The 20,390-nt window shown below is 34.9% G+C and overlaps 1 protein-coding gene across 2 annotated transcripts; it reads left to right on the top strand.

Moving 5' to 3' along the window:
* Positions 1–3,893: 3,893 nt before the first annotated feature.
* LOC132177219 (dentin sialophosphoprotein-like protein) lies at positions 3,894–19,835 on the top strand. 2 transcript variants are annotated; one of them, XM_059589473.2, is made up of 9 exons: positions 3,894–4,072; positions 5,069–5,186; positions 6,828–7,405; positions 7,537–7,885; positions 8,924–8,999; positions 9,084–9,628; positions 13,962–14,110; positions 18,589–18,724; positions 19,343–19,835. In XM_059589473.2, the coding sequence occupies exons 2-9, from the start codon at positions 5,163–5,165 to the stop codon at positions 19,448–19,450; spliced, it is 1,965 nt and encodes a 654-aa protein (XP_059445456.2). In that variant the 5' UTR covers positions 3,894–4,072; positions 5,069–5,162; the 3' UTR covers positions 19,451–19,835. The 2 variants fall into 2 exon arrangements, with proteins under 2 accessions (XP_059445456.2, XP_059445455.2); XM_059589472.2 differs by having other exon boundaries at positions 8,924–9,628.
* Positions 19,836–20,390: the final 555 nt, after the last annotated feature.

Here is a 20,390-nt window from a genome sequence, read left to right as displayed (position 1 = left end):
GGTGGATACATATATTAAAATTCTTTATGAAAATTTTAATATATGTACATATATTAAAATTTTCAAAACATTGGATTATCTCTTAAAGGTTTTGGAATATCTTATTTTTAACTCTATTAAGAATATATGCTGCTATTGATAATGCCTCTCCCTAAAAATGTACAGAAAAATTAACATATGCCATCATAGATCTTATCATTTCCATTAAAGTTCTATTCATTCTTTATGCAATTCCATTTTGTTGAGGTTTATAAGGTATTGTAAACAAATGTCTTATTCCTTTTTCTTTATAAAAAGAATCCATGGCTTCGTACTCACTTCCCTTGTCATTATTCAAGTTTTTTACCTCACATGTAAATCATGTATTAAAGGGAAAATGACTAACAAGTCTTTTCAAAACATTGGAAATCATCATAATTATTGGAAGTAATTCATTCACATATACGTGGACCTTAAGAACTAAAACACATAAATGAATGGAATATTTTATCACTTTTAATGATGACTATTCCAAGTATGGACATGTCTACCTAATCAGACATAACTCTGAGGCTATTGAAAAAGTCAAAGAATACAAATTAATGGTAGAAAATCAACTTGGTAGATCCTTCAAAAGCTTGAATAATGATAAGGGAGGTGAGTATTAAGCGTGGATTCTTTTTGTAAAGAAAAAGGAATAAAACATTTGTTTACAATGCCTTATAAACAAATGGAATTACATAAAAAATGAATAGAACTTTAATGGAAATGACAAGATCTATGATGGCACATGCTGCTTTGCCTGTACATTTTTTGGGAGAGGCATTATCAACAGCAGCATATATTCTTAACAGAGTTAAAACAAAATCAAAACCACTCACACCCTATGAATATTGGACAGGCCTCAAACCACATTTTGAACATCTCAAGATGTGGGGATGCAAAGCACATGTTCTCATTCCAAAACCTTCAAGAGAAAAATTAAGGAGCAAAACATGCGAATGCAGGTTCATTGGTTATGTGAAAAATGGTAGTGGTTACTAACTTTATCATTCTAAAAAAGGATTAATACAAGGTCGTGATGCTGTTTTCCTGGAACACACCAATCAAATCATTCCTATAGATCAGATCAGATTTTTTCAAGAAGATGAAGCCTCCGACTCTAACAAATACTCATTTCCAAGAACAACATGAGATAGATCCCTAGATTAGTGGGAGAATTAAAAGGAAATCTGATGATCTATCCCAAAAATCTGATAATCTTTCTATCATGGGGACAAATCATCAAAATAGTGGGAGTAAAAGACAAAGGCAACCGTCCATTATACTCAAAGATCATTATGTTCTAAGTGTAGATGACATAAATCTACAAGATGATCCAATGAATTTTAAAAAGGCTATGAACAATAATGTTGCTAATGAATGGATCGAAGCTATGAACGATGAGATCAACTCAATAAAAAACAATGATGTATGGGAACTCATAGTTTTACCAACACAAAGGAAAGCGGTCAGATGTAAGTGGGTACTCAGAAAGAAATTCAAAGCATATGGAAGCCTTGACAAATACAAAGCTAGGTTGGTAGTTAAAGGGTTTACTTAACAACTCGGTATAGACTTCATAGACACTTATTCACTTGTAGCAAAGTTCGCTTCAGTAAGAATAATCATATCTATCGTAGCAAAAATGGATTTACAATTATGTCAGCTGGATGTGAAAATGGCATTTCTAAATAGAGAATTAAAAGAAGACATATATATGATCCAACTAGAGGGATTCGAGCTAGAAGGACATACAGAGAAAGTCTACAAATTGAAAATATCACTATATGGACTAAATCAATCTTCGAGACAATGGTATTTGAAGTTCCACCAAGCTACACTTGAAAATAGTTTCGAGTTAAGTCTACTAGATCACTACGTTTACATTTGTAAAAATAATGATAAATTAACTATATTGTCATTATATGTAGATGATATATTGTTGACTGAAAATTGTCCAGATATGATAAAAAACACTAAAGCTTTCTTAGCATCTAAGTTTGAAATGAAAGACATAGGCGCTGCTAACTATGTCTTGGGAATAAAAATCTCTAGAAATAGAAATTCGAAATTATTATACTTGGATCAAGAAAAATATCTAAAAAAGATACTTAAAAAGTTTAACATGTCTAATTGTAACCTTTAAGTACACCCATTTCAAATGATCAACATTTAAGCAAAACAATTTGTTGTCAAAATGAGACAGAGATCAAACAAATGGAATCAGTCCCATATGCTCAAGCTGTGGGTAGTCTCATGTATGCCATGACAAGTACAAGACCAGCCATTTGTCATGCGGTAGGATTGGTGAGTAGATATCAGTCTAATCCAGTGAAGGAACATTGGCAAGCTGTAAAGCGAATATTTAGATATTTGCAAGGTACCAAAAACATCAAGCTATGTTTTGGTTTAAGTGATATAAAAATTGCAGAATATATTGATGCAGATTTTGCAGGTAATACAGATGATAAAAAATCTACAACTGGGTATGCTCTAAAAAAGACACTAATAAAGTGAATCAAGGAAAAACTTTAACAATAATGATGTTTTAGAAAGTACTTGGTCAAAAGTTTAGTGCAGGTCAACACATGGTTTTGTGTATGGCTGAAGTCGTCAATTGCGGAATGGATATGAACTATACTCCCAACCATGGAAAATTGATGCCATTCATTTGTAAAATAACGAAATGAAGTCATCTCTAATATGTTGTTGGTTTAACAGTATATGGTAAAAGATGCGGTTAGATTAAAATGTCAAAACGTGCGCACGTGGAATTATGTAGTAATCTAACACCGATCTGTAGCTTTTACAGATGAGAGTAGGTATGAGTTAAAAATATTACCATCATAGTAATCATATACTACTAGAGTTCATCACCAAATGTTATAATGTGATCAAGTGGTAGATATAGATGTAAGGGTGATCACACCATAATTAGTATGGTCATCCCCACACCTAATCATCTCCATAGAAGACGATAACTTCCATAGAGGTTACATTTATTCATTCAGCCATTTTTACATTTAATCTGTTTTCTCTCTTTTCTTTGGTCTTCTATAGGATTTCTACCCTTATGTAAGATCCTTATAACATTTTCCTACACAGTCAACTATATCAAAAATGATACTCTCTTGTATTTTTATTAAGAGGAGTTTTCTTTTTTACAAAAACCACCGAAAAATACACTATATTTGTTACTGTGTTTTTTTTTAAAATATACATTTAGATTTTATATTATTTCGATGTAAAATACTTTGTGATGTAAAAGTTATATTGTTATTAAATGGTAAATAGAGAACGCTTGGCACTTGTGAAGACTCAAGAGGAGGCTACAAATAAAACATTAAATAAAACGGGATAAATAAAGGGTAAACATTGAGCCACGTGACGTCGGGTCAAAATTCGTGAAACATCGGCTCAGATTCAGTCAATCGGATGGCCGCTGGGGCCCTATAGGATCGAACGCACGATCGTAGACCGCAAAATGACGAAAAAGGTCGGCAGCCAACACCAAAGATTCTCTCTCTTTTTCTTTTTCTTTTATTTTTTTATTTTTTTTATTTCTCAATAAAAAAATCGCAAGATAAGGGCAGACGTAACACCACGTCATCACGCGCAACAACTCGTGCACTCAGGCCACGACACGAGCACCACACAATGTTCCCCCACCATCGATTGGTCCCTCGCCACGTGTCGCGTTTTCAGAACCTACCAAGTACGTGGACCAATCCCGTCCTCGAAAGTGATCGGATCTCATCGCCCACCTCTCGTCCACGAATTCTGATATCCACCTCTCTTGACATCGATCTCCTCGCCACGTGTCGTCCTCATCTTCACCCTTTTTTATTTACCGTAAAAAATTAATAAAATATTCTTAACAAATTTTTTTTTTCTGCGCAGGCGAGCTCTGGAAGCTCCCAGAAGTCCCTGATCAGAGAGCCAACTGAGAGATTGAGCTGTTTGGTTTTGTCCGTGATTTTCTTCGAAACTTGAATCAGAATTTTCAGTTTGCCGGAAAGTTTTGATTTTCCACGAAAATCTTGGTTTTCAGGTGAGTTTTGCTGTGAGATCGGCGCTGATTTAGTTGGGTACCTGCCGCTAAAAGCTTCTAGTAACTTTGTTTTTCCTCGAGTATGTTCGACTTTTTACTGTTTTATACTCCGTTTGGCTTCTGAGAAAATAGTAGAAATGAAAGGATGCGATTCTCTTTTACTTTTTTGTCGTTTTATTTTTACTGTGCAGAAGCTAGTCCGTCTAATAGTGTTAGTATTTGGCTCGATTCATTTGAACTTTTCCATCTTTTCCTTAAAAGTAAGCAAAATAAGCAAATACTAACTGAAACTGTGACGCTTTTAAAAATTGTTTTCTGGTGTGATTTAGGCTTTCTTTGGATGATGGAAATTGTTTGAAATGATTGAAGTATTAAGACATAGGTTTTCTACTGCAGAAAATGTTGGATTTGCGCTTAATTGAACACCATACAGTTATTGGATTGGTTGTCAAGAACAGAAATATAAGAATCGAAATTCACTGTGTATTTTCCTTTCGCATATATCATAACATTTATTTAGGTTATACTTTATTGCTATTTGTAATTTTCGTTTTATCTTAGAACTTTGGCATATGCTTCATTTTGTTGTTATTGAAATTAAAAGAATCAGAAATTGTTCACTGTCTGGGACTGAAGGAAACTTAACTGCTAGTTATCTGAGATTAAGTACAATGGTAATGCTTGGTTAGTTGGGGTTTCCTTCTGGAACAAATAAGACCCAATTTTCATTCTATATTGGTATCCAAACAGATATTAAGGGTCTGGGTATCATTTTGTGTTTCTGGATGTGTACCTTTTTGTTGGACTGAGGAAACAGAATGCTTCTTTATAGTATATAACAATCAGATTACCGCTATTTGGTTCAATGGAGATCATTTTCTTTTATATCATATTCCACTGCCTTCTATTTTCTAATCAAGTGGCGTTAGTGTTTTCAATTTTGCAACGTGACTGTAAGATCATCACTTATATTTCCTTGGTTTATTTTTGACTCAGGAAGCTGATTTTGGAGATACAAATCTCACTAGAAGCATGACCTCACATCAATCAACTGCATGCGTCTGGGGTGGGGGATAGAGCATCTGGAGGAATGTCAGACATGTACATGTGTGAGGTAGTATATTCTTCATTTAGTCAGATTAGTTCCATTTTTTAAAGTTTAATGTGCGCTATGAAATCAACTTTGTATAGGGAATGCGATTTTTATTTTTTTATTAGTGTTCTTTTACCTGATTATTTCAACTTAAGATCCATTATAGTTACCCACTAAAACTTGTGATCCTTTTTGTTTTTCTGTAAATTTCTTCTACTAGATGGGTTACTACGTAGCAGTATTTGCTTGGACTTGTAAGACTCAGAAGAATTTCAGCACTGCATTTACTATTAGAAGATTTCTTTTCTTGCTTCCCTAACTCGTAGGACTTGGATATAAAGATTTCAATTGTGCCTGTGGATTCATGTTTTTGGGTGGTCATAGTTCACGTGTTATATTTTTGATTAGGAAGTTCAAAAAGAGAATAAAGGTCACTGAATGCAAATATAATCTTTCTTTGATTTTTTCATGCTTTCTAGAATGAGAATAATGAGATTTTTGTAAACCATTCAAAAACAATGATAAATAATGGTAGGTTTATGTAGGAAAAGGATGATTGTCAAAACAAGTCAGTTATTTTTGTATTTTTTGAATGAGTCCACCTTAGCAGATCTGTCATCAAGACATTGAAACTTATTGCAAGTTTGTGAAACATGGTCCATGGTACTAGTTTTGCACCTTAAGTTTGTCAATATTTAAATTGTCTAAAGAAAAATTAGATTTGTGATTAGAAGTTTGGTAGATTTAGTAAGATCATCAAAGTTCAGTAAGTTATACATATGTAAGGGAAAAGGCAGCTGATGATCATTATCTCTGAGACAATTGATCAAGGGCAACATAGTGTTTTTTTTTCCTCCAAAAATTATTGATAGGGTTTTATAATACTTGTTTCAGTGGCATATTCTTTGAATAATACAATAGCAAGAACCCATTGATGCACAATCACGTGCAGCTCAGAAACTGATTATTTTAGTATCAAATTGAAGAGCATATATATGGTGACATTGAAGCAGTGCAAAATGAGATGAATTTAGGAAAAATAGCATAATACCTAATGCCCAGCAATGATGATGTTTTTGTGAACTCATTGGATGCAACTAAAGAAAATTTCTTTACATCTTAAGTTACATGAAATCTAATGCTTTTGAGAGAAAAAGAAAAAGGAAAAAAAAAAAAAAAAATCCTCCAAGAAGAAACTCAAAAAAGAAACTTTTATAATTTACGGGCACTTTCCATTTATTCAATATAGTGCTCTTTTTTTTTTTTTTTTTTTTTGGGGGTGGGGTGGGATTGTCTTTATGCTCTAGAAGTTTCCTGTTGGACTAATTTATGGAAACGTCTTTAACTTCCACTTTCTTCCTTAATTTGTCCAAGTCAAATTTATGCCTGCCAGTGGCGTTGGCCCTGGGATTACTATGAGCTCCTTTGTAATCCAATGATATTAATTTTTCTGAGTTCTCCCTTTGTTATTGGTTTATTTACCATTCATATGAATTTCTAATATGAACTCTGTTGCAATCCAACAGTATAATATTTTCTGAGTTCTACCTCTTATTGGGTTATCTTTTGTGGTTCCTATTCTGATGGATATGTTTTTAATTTTCGCATAGTTCCTGAATTGTGTCTAGTACCTTGGCTAAAATTTTGGTCATGATGTTGCAGCTTGAAGATAATTTGTGGGATGACTTTGGTGAGAGTGACGATCATATAGTGCCTCATCCTGGTGATGAATGTGGAGATCGATTTGCAGTACAGATTGATGGCTGTAAGAATCCACGACAAGTAATTGGTGTTACAAGTAATGCTGCCAATGCAACTAAACATAGTATTGGAGGAAAGGAAGAAAAGGATTTAACAATTTTGACCAAGAAAGACACAATGTTGGAAAAGGGTTCATGGTCTCAAACCCCTATTGGTGTTTTTCCTTCTTCATGTGATAGTGACTCTCTTAAAGAAGTGGCAAGTATTGAATCTGATGGTGCGAGGATGTCCAGCCATTGTTTCAAAAATGGGAAATTAGATTCAGCTGGCAGTGATTTTTGTGCCGATGATCCTATCTTGGATGACAAGTGTGCTGCAGTTGATAATAACTTGTACCGTTATACACTCAGTAACATATCCCAAACACACAGTGATCTCAGCTTTTTGGACAATGATCGTGAAGATAAAGAAAGTAATGATATCTTATCCTATTGGTGGCCAAATATAGAAAATTTTGAGGATGTTGACAGGATGTTTAGGTGGTCTTCAAAATCCTTATTTTTATTGTTGATATTTTCTTATTATTCTCCTTTTTGTGTGTATACTACTTATGGATCTCTTTGCAATTAATGATTTAGTAGGTAATATGGTCTTCCTTTTTATCTAACAGAAGTTGTGATTCAAGTTTTGGAGTTGGGTCTCTTAGTAATGAAGACGAGCTGTGCTGGTTCTCACCTTCAAATGCTACTGAAGTATCTGAAGACGCATTGAAGTCCGACAACAAATTTTCAGGTCATGAGGCAAGTGCATTGAAAAATATACAACATCAAGAAGTTTCTGGGCCCAACAGTGCCGGTCTTCCATTCAATGATTCCAACCAGAAAAGTGTCCCCATTGGCAATCAACTGAATTCTCGGACTTCAGATATTGATGACCCTGCTGCTCTTGGTCAGTTATCATTTGTGAATGGGTCAGATACGAAAATTGAGAGTAGGGATGACCTGAGGCCCAAAGAACAGGTAGTTCTTATGATTTCAAATGATTGCTTACCTTCGAAAATCTTATTCCCTCTGTTCAGACAAAATCTGTAAGATTCCCTTGCTGTCACTTGGCATCGGTGGTGGTATTAAGTTAACAAAAAAATAAAAAATAAAAAATAAAAAATAAAAAATAAAAATAAAATTTGTATGGTACCTTAAAGAACTATGCATTGTAATATCCAGACCATGAGACAACATATTCACTTCAATTTGGTTTTAATTGTTCAAAAAGTAATAATGTGGTTGGCAATGAAAGCTTTCGTTAAAATAAACGCCTTGTGTATTTGACATAAACTACACCTTGCAATTTTCCTTTTTTTGGTTCCCCTTATGTTGACCTTGCTTCGCATGCTAATGCCTTGACCTTCAGTTATGTTGGTCACTCTTGTGTGTTTTATTTTGTTTTAGGGGAAACTTCACTTTCGACCCCCCTGAACTACCACGCGTTTTGAGAAGACCCTCCAAAATTTAAAAACTCTCAATTTACACCTCTAAACTTTCAATTTCAATCAATTTACCCCCCTCCGTTAGGTTTAGCCATTAACTTCTAACGGGAATGCTTAAAAAGACCAAATTACCCTTTGATTTCTTTTTTGTTAAAAAAAAAAAAAAAATTAAGGGTAAATTTGGAATTTTATAGAAAAGGTCAGGGGTATGAACATCATTTTATCACTTTTAATGTTTAAAATTTGACGGAAGGGGGTAAATTGATTGAAATTGAAAGTTTTTGAATTTTGGAGGAGTCTTCTCAAAATGCACAGTAGTTCAGGGGTTTAAAGTGAAGTTTCCCTTTTGTTTTATTTTTCTTTCCTTCCTATTCTTTTCCCTGTCCTTCTCTCAAGCATACCTACATTACTTTGACAAGGTTTGTGCTTTAGAAGTGATTTGATATATTTCTTCCATATTATTTTAAATGCTTAATCTATGTGAACATGTGACAGTTACATATCTAGTTATATTTCTTCTCTCCCTTATGCTGTGAAAAACATAATTACTTGTAACGTGACTACTTGACAGATCAATATACATAGAAAGCAGTCAAAGAACCAGAACCAAATGGAAAGAAAAAGAAAAGACCGATATTTAGAGAATGGTGGTTCTTTTAACTATTGTGGTAAACTTGTAGATCCGAAGCATCAATATGGGGACTCATCGTGTGATGTTTTTTCCTCCATAGGAATTCATCAACATAAACAAAACACAGGACCTGATACCTTGAGTTATATGCAGACCCCGATACCCTGTATGCTCCTGGACTATAGTCATCCCTCAGATCAAATTTCAGTTTGTCCTACTCCATCAGGTAACAAATCCGAGAACAATGGCCTTACATCTCCCTCTCCTAAGGAGTTTTCCTACACATCAAATCCAGTACAGGCCACGGAGAGCTCTTATGGTCCTTTATTTGAGGTTCCGGCAGAAACAACTAATGAAACGAGTGAAAAGCTGTGCCAGGATTTACAACCTCCAGTTACTAGGAAGTCTAAACATGTAAATATGTCTACTCCAATGGTATTTTGTCATCCAGTTTCAGCTCAGAAGCAAGTACAACACTCTGAAATTGACGTTGAAGCTCATAGTGAAGTTGAAGGAGATAGTGTAGGAATTCCAACAGAATTAGATTCTTCAAATGTACAGGAGAGCACTTGCACCAGCTCTGTGCTGGATGAAATCTCACTACAAGCAACTAATTTTCGCCAGCTTCAGCAAGTAATGGAACAGGTACAAATGATTACTGAAGTTCGAGTATTTAATACCCTGATTTAAATTTATCATGGTAGCATGAGATTCTATGAAAACTTGAGTTCTGGTGTGTGTAATGGTATGTTATCTTATAATGATCTTGTTCGCTGTACAATTCATGTGAGCGCTGAATTATATCATTAATCTCGGAATATGCATATTAACTCTTGCTCTTGAATATGTCAATAATGTCAAGACGGGGTCAATGAAATGTGGATGGGTAGTTTAATTATGAAGTAGGATCTATGTATTAGGGATGGGGATCAGTATTTGCATACAATAAATTTTGAAGAATAGACACAGAAGATAATTTGGATACAAAAGAACGATATGATGATGAAAGATGCTAATAGGATATAAAGTTAGATGTAGAGTGTTGAGTTCAAGATCCGATCGCTTTACGTGAGCAATAGGCAGATTCATATCATCAACAACAGGTATTGAATTTAAATAAGAGGTGGGAATACTGTTACTTGAGTCAGGGTCAAATGTTCGGCAAGTAGCATCAGAAATAGCCTTAACTTGTTTGGTGTTGAGAGTAAACTCTCAACTCCGTCACCTGCGGTGGCTCACACAACTCATCAATAGGAGATTCATCAACAGATGATATTTGTCATGCTCTGCAACAAGTAAAGGGCTACTCATAGAAAACTTCTCTTCACTCGGATTTTCCCCTTGAAGAGAAGTTTGGGTAGATGAAAAATATGGTTGTGACTCAAAAAAGGTAAAATCCATTAAGACAAAATGCTTCCGAGAAGGGGGATGATAATAGTTAAAATTACATTTGAGAGCACGGGAATCTAATTTACGCCGAGTCGTACCATGAATATGAACAAAATAGACACAACCAAACACCTTTGGAGAGAAACCTTTAGAAGTAGATAAAGGTGGAGACAATGTCTTTTGAAATTTGAGACACATGAGGGCATCCTATTGATGAGATATGTTGTAGCGAGTAATGCATCACCCCAATTAGATTTAAGGCCATGCATATCAATCATTAAGGACCGAGTTACCTTAAGAAGATGTCGATTTTTTTGCTTAGCAGCTCCATTCTATTGGGGAGTATCAACACAAGTGGTTTGATGGATAATACCATGGTCACGCAAAAAAGTACTGAGACTACTAGATAGATACTTGCCCCATTATTAGACCAAACGATTTTGATAGAGGAATGAAATTGGGTGTGAATCATGCGGTGAAATATCTTAAAAACAAAGGAAACCTTACTTTTATCTTTTAACAAATAGAACCATCTTCTCCATTATGTGGTTGCCAGTACCCTTTGGAATGTTTTCATTAGTCGATTTGGGTTGTCTTGGGTTATGCCTAGACAAGTAGGAGACTTGTATGCTTGTTGGTAGACCGTTGCTAGTTCTTGGAGTCCAACTGTGTGGAAGATGGTGTCTTCGTGCCTTTTATGGTGTCTTTGCAGGGCAAGGAATGACATAAGTTATAACATACCGTGAGAGGACTTTGGAAGAGATTCAATCTTTATTTTTTATACTTTGTACCTCTAGACAGCTACTTTTGTTTACCCTTTATTGATTAGTTATCATGATTTTTTATTTTATTTTTTATTTTGCTTCTCTAACTAGGTCTTTCTCTTGTATACTTCTTGAGTACCTAGGGCATTTTACGCTTTTAATGATATTTTGATTACTTATTATGAAAAAAAACAAACAAACAAATAGACACAGGTGGTCCGATAAAATTTATCAATAAAAGATAGAAACCACCGATGAGCAAATTAAGAGACCACCTGTGAAGGACCCCAAATATCATCGTGAACCTGAACAAAAGGCACATTGCTAATGCGCCTTTTGTTATACTAGGAGAGAATGACACCTGATGATGTTTAGCAAGTTCACAAGTTTCACATTGAAACTTAGAAACAAGATTATGCAAAAATGAGAAAGGAAACATTTGTTGCAATAACAGAAAAGAATGATACCCTATCGTTGATGCCAAAGTTAAATTTTTATTGCAGAGTCACCTGTTCGAACGGTGTGATAAGCTTGTGGGAGCTAACCTTGTGTAGGCTAAGCATCCAGATAGTACATATCGTCTCTCAAGCTACCATTGCCGATTATCCTCCTAGTGACTAGGTCCTGGAAAAAAACAGTAATTAGAATAAAAATTTACTCTACAATTTAAATATGAATAATGAACAATAAATTGGCTGCAAAATTTGGTATATGAAGGACAAATGACAACGACATAGAAGGTGAGACAAAAATAGAGCCTTTACCAAACACTAATGATAGAGAGCCATTGGCAATTCTTACCTTTTCCCTACTTGAATAAAGATTATAAGAAGAGAACAAGAAAGATACATCAGTCATGTGATTGGAGGCTTCAGAGTCAATAATCCAAGAATCATTAGATGTAATAGATGCATTCAGAGCGGTGGTCAAATCAGGTAAGGAGGTACCAATAACAAATTTTTCCAGTCGAGACATAAGCCAACAAAGTATGTCAACCTCTTCCTAGCTAAAAATACCAACAAATGTTTCCAGTTGGGACATAGCCAGCGAAGTGTAGCTACTTCTTCCATGCTAAGAATACAAGTATCAAAAGAAGTAGAAATGGAAAAATTCTTCTCTACCATAGAAGTATGATTGGACAGAGGCTTGGGTCCACCTCCTAAATGACCCCCTTGGCCTTGTGTAGGACAGCCATGAAATCTCCAACAAGTCTCCCGACATCTTGAGCCTCATGTGTGGACAGTTGGATCCTCACTATGGGAGGTCACTTGACTTTCTATCATTTTTTTGAGTTTTTGAGGTCTGACTCGTTTCTAACATCTTGAGTTCTAACATCCAACTAAATAGCTCCAATACACAACACGTGGACTGAAATAACAGGAGATACTAAAACTCAAACATGATACTAAAATTTAACCATAAAAAAATATTGATCAATTTGCAATCAACATCTGCAATTAGTTTTTTTTTTTTTTTTTTTTTTTTTTTTTTTTTGTATAGAAAACAACCTACAGTTTAGGGTTACCTGTCGTTTGCTGAAACATTCAACAGCGTGTCATTTTGGAAAGAACTAAACTGACACAGCACATACAGAAAATCTGAATAACATGTCATTTTTCATCATCAACAAAATGACGTATCATTTTGCTTGCCAGACACAGCCTCTCCTCACGGCCACCAGAGAGCCAATGGTCGCCACCAATGATCCTCAAATATCCAGAAATACCCCCAGAAGCTGCTGAATAAGCAAAAAAAAAAAACAACCCTTCACAATTGATTCATCAAAAGAACAAAGGTGACCCTCAAATCTCCACCGTTCACCAATGGGTCAAACCCAAGCCAAGTAGACCCAGCCAACGCCCGCGGAATCTTCTGTGAGTGGTGCGACCTAGATGAGGACGATCAACATCCAGCCAGTCGTACCACCATAGAGACATGGGTGCATAAGTTGCACTATCGCTAGCGAGACAAAAGTCACGATTAAAAAAAAGAAAAAACCTATATCGCTTTGATATCAAGTAGAAAAGAACAAAGGAGGAGATGAATAAAAAATAGTATTATTCAATGATATCCTTTCTCATACGGTTACATAGGTTTAAATAGGAGAGAATACAAAGCTTAATATGGAAAGCAAATATTAGGAGATTATACTCAGAGTAAAAGAGTAAATAAAAACATAATTAAAATAAGGGAGAATAGTTTCCATCTTCGACATGTGTCTGAAGAGATGATAGGAGCAAATTGTTTGCTTAAGGTAGCAGATGAATTCTCCAGTAGTTGATGATTCTAGTAATTAGTTTATAAATGTTTTGTGGGTTGAAAATTACTGATCTTTAGCCAATATATTGTTGATAGGTTTGTTGAAATTATCTCTATCTCAAACATTCAATTGAAATTTCAAAATCATGTCATTGAAATATTGGAGATATTTTTTAGATGATCTAACATTTCAGTCTACTGGTTAGATGTTATTTGTGTAAGAGAAAGGTTTGAATAGTATGGAAATTAAAATTTCTGCTAGTGTTTGTGTGTGATTTGAAAAATTATCAAAGATGTTGACACGCACAGACCTTTCAGATGTTTCAAAATGTTGATGAGTCTAATCTTGATATTTTAGAACATTGACATTTAAAGAAGACTTATCTGTATAGAATGAAAATACATGACGCATCAGTAGGTATCTAATTTCTTGTCTTTTCTTTTCTTTTTTTCCTCATATGTAACCGCATTGCGCATAAACTAATAGGGAGCTATTTTTCAATTTTTTTTCTTTATAGTGTTCATTATTTTTCAAATTGACTGAACTGAAAACTGCTTGAATTCAGTTGGATATCAGGACAAAACTGTGTATAAGGGATAGTTTATACCGCTTGGCTAGGAGTGCTGAGCAAAGACATAATTGTGCAAATTTGATCAGTGGCAATGAAGATGACAGAGATGCAAGTAGAGCATTAATGGTTCAAGAAACAAACAAGTATGCAATCACGGCTTCCTCTCAGACTTTCCTTTTTCAATGGTTGCTAAGACGTATTATTAATGTTGACTGGTTTTTGCTATTCTTTTCTGGTCATATGACTAGAAATTGTATATGTGAGTGGTCGGTTTATTATTTTGAATAAGATTCTGTTTTACTTGTCCGAAAAAAAAAATTGCAGGTGCTAGGAAAGCTATGCTATATATGTAACATGACACTAATCATTGTAATTTGTTTAGCACATAGTTATTACTTCTTGTTAGTACCCTAGATACCGGTGTGCAGATAATAAAACCTAAATTGTGGTAGACTATCTCTAAGAATCATAAAATTTGGAATCCTGCCGAGGTTTTCTTCTATCTTCTGTTGCCCCTTTCAAAACTTGTTGTAGTAAATTAATGACTGGAAACCCTAAATGTTATGTACTCAGGGCATAAAAAGACAATTACCAAGCATGACAAAATACTAAAACATGAAAACCAGTTTTACGTTTAAAACTGGTTTAGTCCTTCAAAGAAAATCTAATAGGCTATACAAACCTACCTATTGTTGCCATGTTATAGGTTAAGTAGTGTTTCATGTGAACCTACTATATTTTTACAAGCACAAACAGAGGTACAAAGTGCAAGCACACTAATAATGTAATCATTGACACTCGGACACTCTTCATCTTTGTTTTCACGTGAAGATCACTTATCCTCGTCCACACTTGTTATGCCAAATAATCTATCAAAATCTTCCTCACATTCTGACCAAGATTCATGGCTTGTTTGACATATGAATGCCTCCCTTTACAGCTATACAGAGTTGATTGCTTAGCCAACTTTAAATTTGCATATTGCTCCAAGCTGGCTTATATTCCCATGTGAGGAAATGTCATGTGACAAATGAAGATTCTGTGATAGTGGTGAGGCACCGGAGAGACTTAAAAAGAGTGTGTGTGGAAAAAGAGGGAGTTAATGTTTGTCTTTTTAACACTTCCCTCAGCATTGATTCTAATAGTTTTGATGCCTCACATATTTGTTCACTCCTTATGCTGCAATAGCGTTATTAACATATTTTAGATTCCACTACCATTTTCTAGTTGATCTTCTAAGCTTGGACTGTGGTTCTTACTATAGTCATACTTCTTCTGTTTCTTCTTTTTGGTTTGGACAAGTTTCCTCTCACATTTGTTGAAGTCAGATGCGAGACATTTGTAGATGACTTTGATACTATTGAGTCTTATTCTTACATCTCCATACATGAGTTAGCTTGTTTTAGTTTTCTTTTGACTTAAGAGTTGGCACTTTAGTGATTTCAAGATTCTTTGGCCATGGACTGTAGTGGCCCTTCAGTCTTGTTGAATCATCGCTTATCTCAAAAGCTTAAGCTAATAGGAGATAGTTGATCAATGAGGAGTTTAAGTTCTATTTAGTTAAGTGGTCACAAATATGCTCTCCCATGCAATTTGGTGAGTTGGGAATTCAAAATTCGAGTAAATTTAATCAAGCTCTATTGGGTAAATGGTTATGGCCCTTTACTATAGAAAGGGAAGCGCTTTGGCGTTTGGTTGTAGAAGCAAAATATGAGTTCATGAATGGAGGTTGATGTACTAAGGCAGTTGAGGGGCCTTTTGGTGTTGGAGTGTGGAAACATATTAGGAGAGGGTGGGGAGTTTTCTCGAGATCTCTTAGATTTGAAGTAGGAGATGGTTCTAATATTAGATTCTGGCATGATATTTGGTGTGGGGATTGGTCTCTGAAAGAAGTCTTCCCGGAGTTATTTCGTATTGCAAGACATAAGGAGGCGTGAGTCAAGGATAATATGTAGATTTCTAATGATGTTATTCAATGGAATGTACCTTTTTTACAAGCAGCCCAGGATTGAAAGGTAGAGGTGGTGATGGCGTTTTTCAGGATGTTGTATGCTCTCCGACAACGGGCAGGGAGGAGGATTGTATTTGGTGGACTCCTTCAAAGCGGAAGAAATTTGAGGTGCAGTTGTTTTTTTGCGTGCTTTCTACTTCGGTGGTGTCTACATTGGGGGTTTATTCCTTTCCTTGGAGGATTATATGGAGAGTTAAAGTACCATTGAGGGTGAACTTTTTGGTGTAGATAGTGGCCTTTGATAGTGAAGCTGTTGGGCCATGGAGTTTCACTGTGGGGCTGTTAAGTACATTTATATCAATTTGTACTTCTTCTACTTATCAAAAAAAAAACTTTTTGGTGTAGAAGGCTACTCTCGATAAGATTCTGACTTTGAATAATTTGCATAAGAGAAGAATTATTGTGCTGGAATGGTGTTGCATGTGTAAGCAGAATGACAAATCTGTCGATCATCTCCTTCTTCATTGCGAAGTGGCACGAGCCTTATGGAGTGTGATATTTACTCTTTTTGACATCACATGGGTTATGCCTAGAAGGGTGTTAGATTTGTTAGCGTGTTGGCGAGGTTAGAGAAGTAATCGATTAGTTTTGGTTGTGTGGAGAATAGCCCCATTGGGTTTAATGTGGACTATTTGGAGAAAGTGAAATGCACGATGTTTTGAAGAATATGAGAAGATGCATGACGAACTCAAAAACATTTTGGTCAAGACCCTATTCCATTGGGCAAGGGCTTTTAATGTTTCCCAATTTTCCACTTTGTCTCAATTTGTGGATTTTTGTTCTTTTTTTCGCCTTTAGTGGGGCCTTTGTGTACATCCTGTGTATTAGGGTTGCCCCCTCTGCACTTTTTAATGAATTAATTATTTATTAAAAAAAATCCCCCCTCACACATGGGACTAGACACCATGTGGACTATTTTAATTGAAAACAGGGTATAAAGGTTTGAACTCAATACCTCAACTCTAATATCATATTGAATCACCACTTATCTTAAAAATTTAATTAGGAAATAGTTGATTTGACTAACATTTTAGCAGGTCCTTTATGCAAATTTGTTGTCTTTATAGATATTAATTTGGTTTCAGTCCTTTGTTTGCAATTCAAGTCTTACTAAAGTGAGGAATAATACAAGTATATATATATATATATATATATATTGATGTAACTATTACATTTTTAGAAAGTTGTACTTAAAAAATGGGGTAAATTACACTTTTCCCTCTCCTGCTATCCCATTGGGAATCTACCATTTTGTTCTGTGTTGCACTTCGAGTTAGATTCGGTCGTTAAAGTATATAGAATCCGTCACACATCAAGCGCATCAGTCATTAAAAAATGAATTCATTAAAGTTGATTTAATTAATACATTTTGCATTTGTCATTAGAAACTGAAGGAAAATCTTGCCTAAGTTCCCAACTGGTATGTTTGGTTTGGCCTATGTGAAACTGAAGTAAAATCTTCCTAAACTGTGTTTAGAGGCTAATGTAATAATAAAAGATCTGACAGAGCCTCTGTCACAGAGGGTGCAGCATTATGCTTATTAAAGAATACTGTCTGTCTAGGGTCAAGAAGATTGATAATTCGTGGCAGCCATTTTGAGGTTAATTCAAATACCCAGTCCTTTATCAAGCGCATCAGTTCTTCTTCAGCTGATTCATAGTTAGTTATTGCTCCTGATTCCGGGGAGTAAGTTTTTAGCAGAGTGGGGGCAAATTTTGTAGTAATAGCTTGGTTAAAAAGTACCTTATTTATCCACAAGAATTGGCCTATGGCGCTGACAACTATTAAAAGATTTTGCTATATTTTTTTTTCTCTAATATTTAACTGAAATTAAGCTACCAGTCCTGATACTGTACATGATATTCTAGTAATGAACAAATTAGTATATTCATCTTTTTTTCTGTTTGGATTCTTTGAATTAGGTTTTGCTTAATAGTTCCCATTCAAATTGTCAGGATATAATCTCTTTTCTATGGTTTTTAGCCCATAGGAGTTTATTATGCTGGTCTGGACTACAGCCGCGCAACCTATGGGGTGGTACTTGAGTTGATTTAGCACATTCTCTCTCTCTCTCCCACACACACACAATTTCCTTGTTTCTTCTAGATTAAAAAAATAAATGGTTAAGTGACGCTTCTTTTGCTTAGAAATTTTAAGTTAATAAGTTCATTTTTCATCTTTGTCTTCTGTTTTTTGGATTCTTGTACTTGGGGTTTGCTCAATCCTTCTCGTTCATTTCATTATGATTCATTGTGCTTACTGGTTTTAGCCCATAGGAGTTTATTACACTGGTTTGGATGTCAGCTGCCCAATTCATGTGGTTGGTACTTGAGTTAATTTAGCATATTCTCTCTCTCTGTCTTTGTCTCTCACTGTCTCTCTCTCTGTCTCATAATTTTCTCTTTGTACTCTAGATTAAAAGGTGATCACTGGCCATGTTTCTTTGGCTTGGAAATTTTAAAGTAAAGTTTGATTTTATTTTTATTTTTTCTCTAATCCTCCTGGTGATTTAATCTACCTTGCACTTTCTTGTAGTTGCTGAAATTTTGCTAGGATGTACTTCACTATTTGATTAGGTTTTTCATGCCGTTTGTAATGGCCTTATTCAGGTGCACTGGATTTGTTGATGTGGAAACTGGTACAAATCCCATAGATCGCTCTATAGCACACCTACTGTTTCACAGGCCCTCAGATGCATCTGTAATGCCTGTTAACAATGCCTTCTCTCACAAGTCTCATGCCTTGGTAAGCTTTCACACTTTTATTTCATTTAAGCTACATTTGGTACACTGGAATGATGATTCCTTAGGAATAAAAATGAGTATTAGTAGGAATATAGAAGTTGGAAGAAATAATCATCCCTATTCTTTCGTTGGGTGACAACACAAGAATGGCCAAATTTTTATACTGAAAGTAAATCATATTTTGCCCAAAATTCCTAAAATACCATAACCCTAAAAATTATTTCCCAAAAAAAACAAAATTCCAAGAAAAAAAATGGTTTCAGCGGGTGGGGGTGGTCAACCACCCCTGATGCATTCAAGACCATTTCTCTTTTCTTTTCTTTTTTTTTTCTTTTTTTTTTGTCCAGAAAAAATAGTTTTTTTTTTTTAAAAAAAAAAGAAAATTTTAAGGCTATTTCATTTTTTGGGGAAATTTATCTCATTTTTGGGAGGAATGGCTATTCCTCAAAATTAAGGATAGGATTCCTATGGAATGGTTATTCCCGGTGAATAATAAACGGACCAAACAACGAAATAAGGATTTCATAGGAATAGCTATTCCATTCCTGCGTACCAAACGTTCATGTAGTGCATGTTGTGGGAGATGCTCCTGTCTTAAAATGTTTAGCTTATTCTACAGATTAATGGGTCTGTTACTAGTCCCTCTGCGATGGCTGAGACACAGGTTTTCCAAGAAGATACCATTGCCAGTGCAGATAAAAAGAGGGTGATGACAGACAACAAATAAAATGGTTAGCGTCAGCACCATTATCGTGAAATATGTTTATTTTTGAAATGATTGCAAATCATTATGTATAATCAACATTTGGGGCCCAACATAGATGCCAGAATTCATTCCATGTTTTGAATCTCATTTGCTAGATGGCCTTTTGTTATCTATGTTGGTGTATATCCTTGTAGGTATTCATCCCCTCATCTCTTCATTTTATAGACTTTTGATCCAATATTTGTGAACCCTCATACTGCTCTAATTCAGTTGGGTTTTGTAATTTCACATTATTCACTTGTACAACATGGAGTGAAACTGTAAGCATATAAATATTTTTGTAGTTTAGTTTGAGACATGCCACATGCCAAGGACTAGTTTTCTTAATTTTTTTCGTGTTATCTCTGGTGGCATATGTCAACTAAAATTACAAAAAGCCAATATATATATATATATATATATATATATATATATATATATATATATATATATATATAAGAAAAGAAAACGAATAGGTGTGATCATATAGATTGCTTTTCTTTAAACATAAGATTAGTGCCAGATCGGATTCTCAGATCTCTGTACCCACTCCCACCTATCCAGTGAGCAACTGCATTGTGAGGAACAACTTTGGAAGCAAAAATCCCAGGTGATTTGGCTGACTTGTAAGGATTGAAAAACTAAATTCTTCCATGCCTCTATAATTAATCCAAGGTACAATTCTGCATCTCTAATTAAGTTAACGATGCCACTTGTTTGACAAATAGAGAAGATATTGGTGCCTCTTTTTTTTTTTTTTTTTTTTTTTTGAAGATATGGGTGCTTATTAATATCTTCTCTGGTACTAACCCTTGTTTTGATGATGATCTTAATAATCTTTTGGATCCCATTATAACTGAGGAAGAAGATGTTGTGCTGTACAAAATCCCTAATGAAAAAGAAATAATTCAAGCGCTCTATC

This window comes from Corylus avellana, chromosome 4 (assembly GCF_965113065.1).
Source record: "Corylus avellana chromosome 4, dhCorAvel1.hap1.2, whole genome shotgun sequence".
Classification (NCBI taxonomy): Eukaryota; Viridiplantae; Streptophyta; class Magnoliopsida; order Fagales; family Betulaceae; genus Corylus; species Corylus avellana.
The sequence above is the reverse complement of the archived record's forward strand: the minus strand, read 5'-3'. Positions and strand labels throughout refer to the sequence as shown.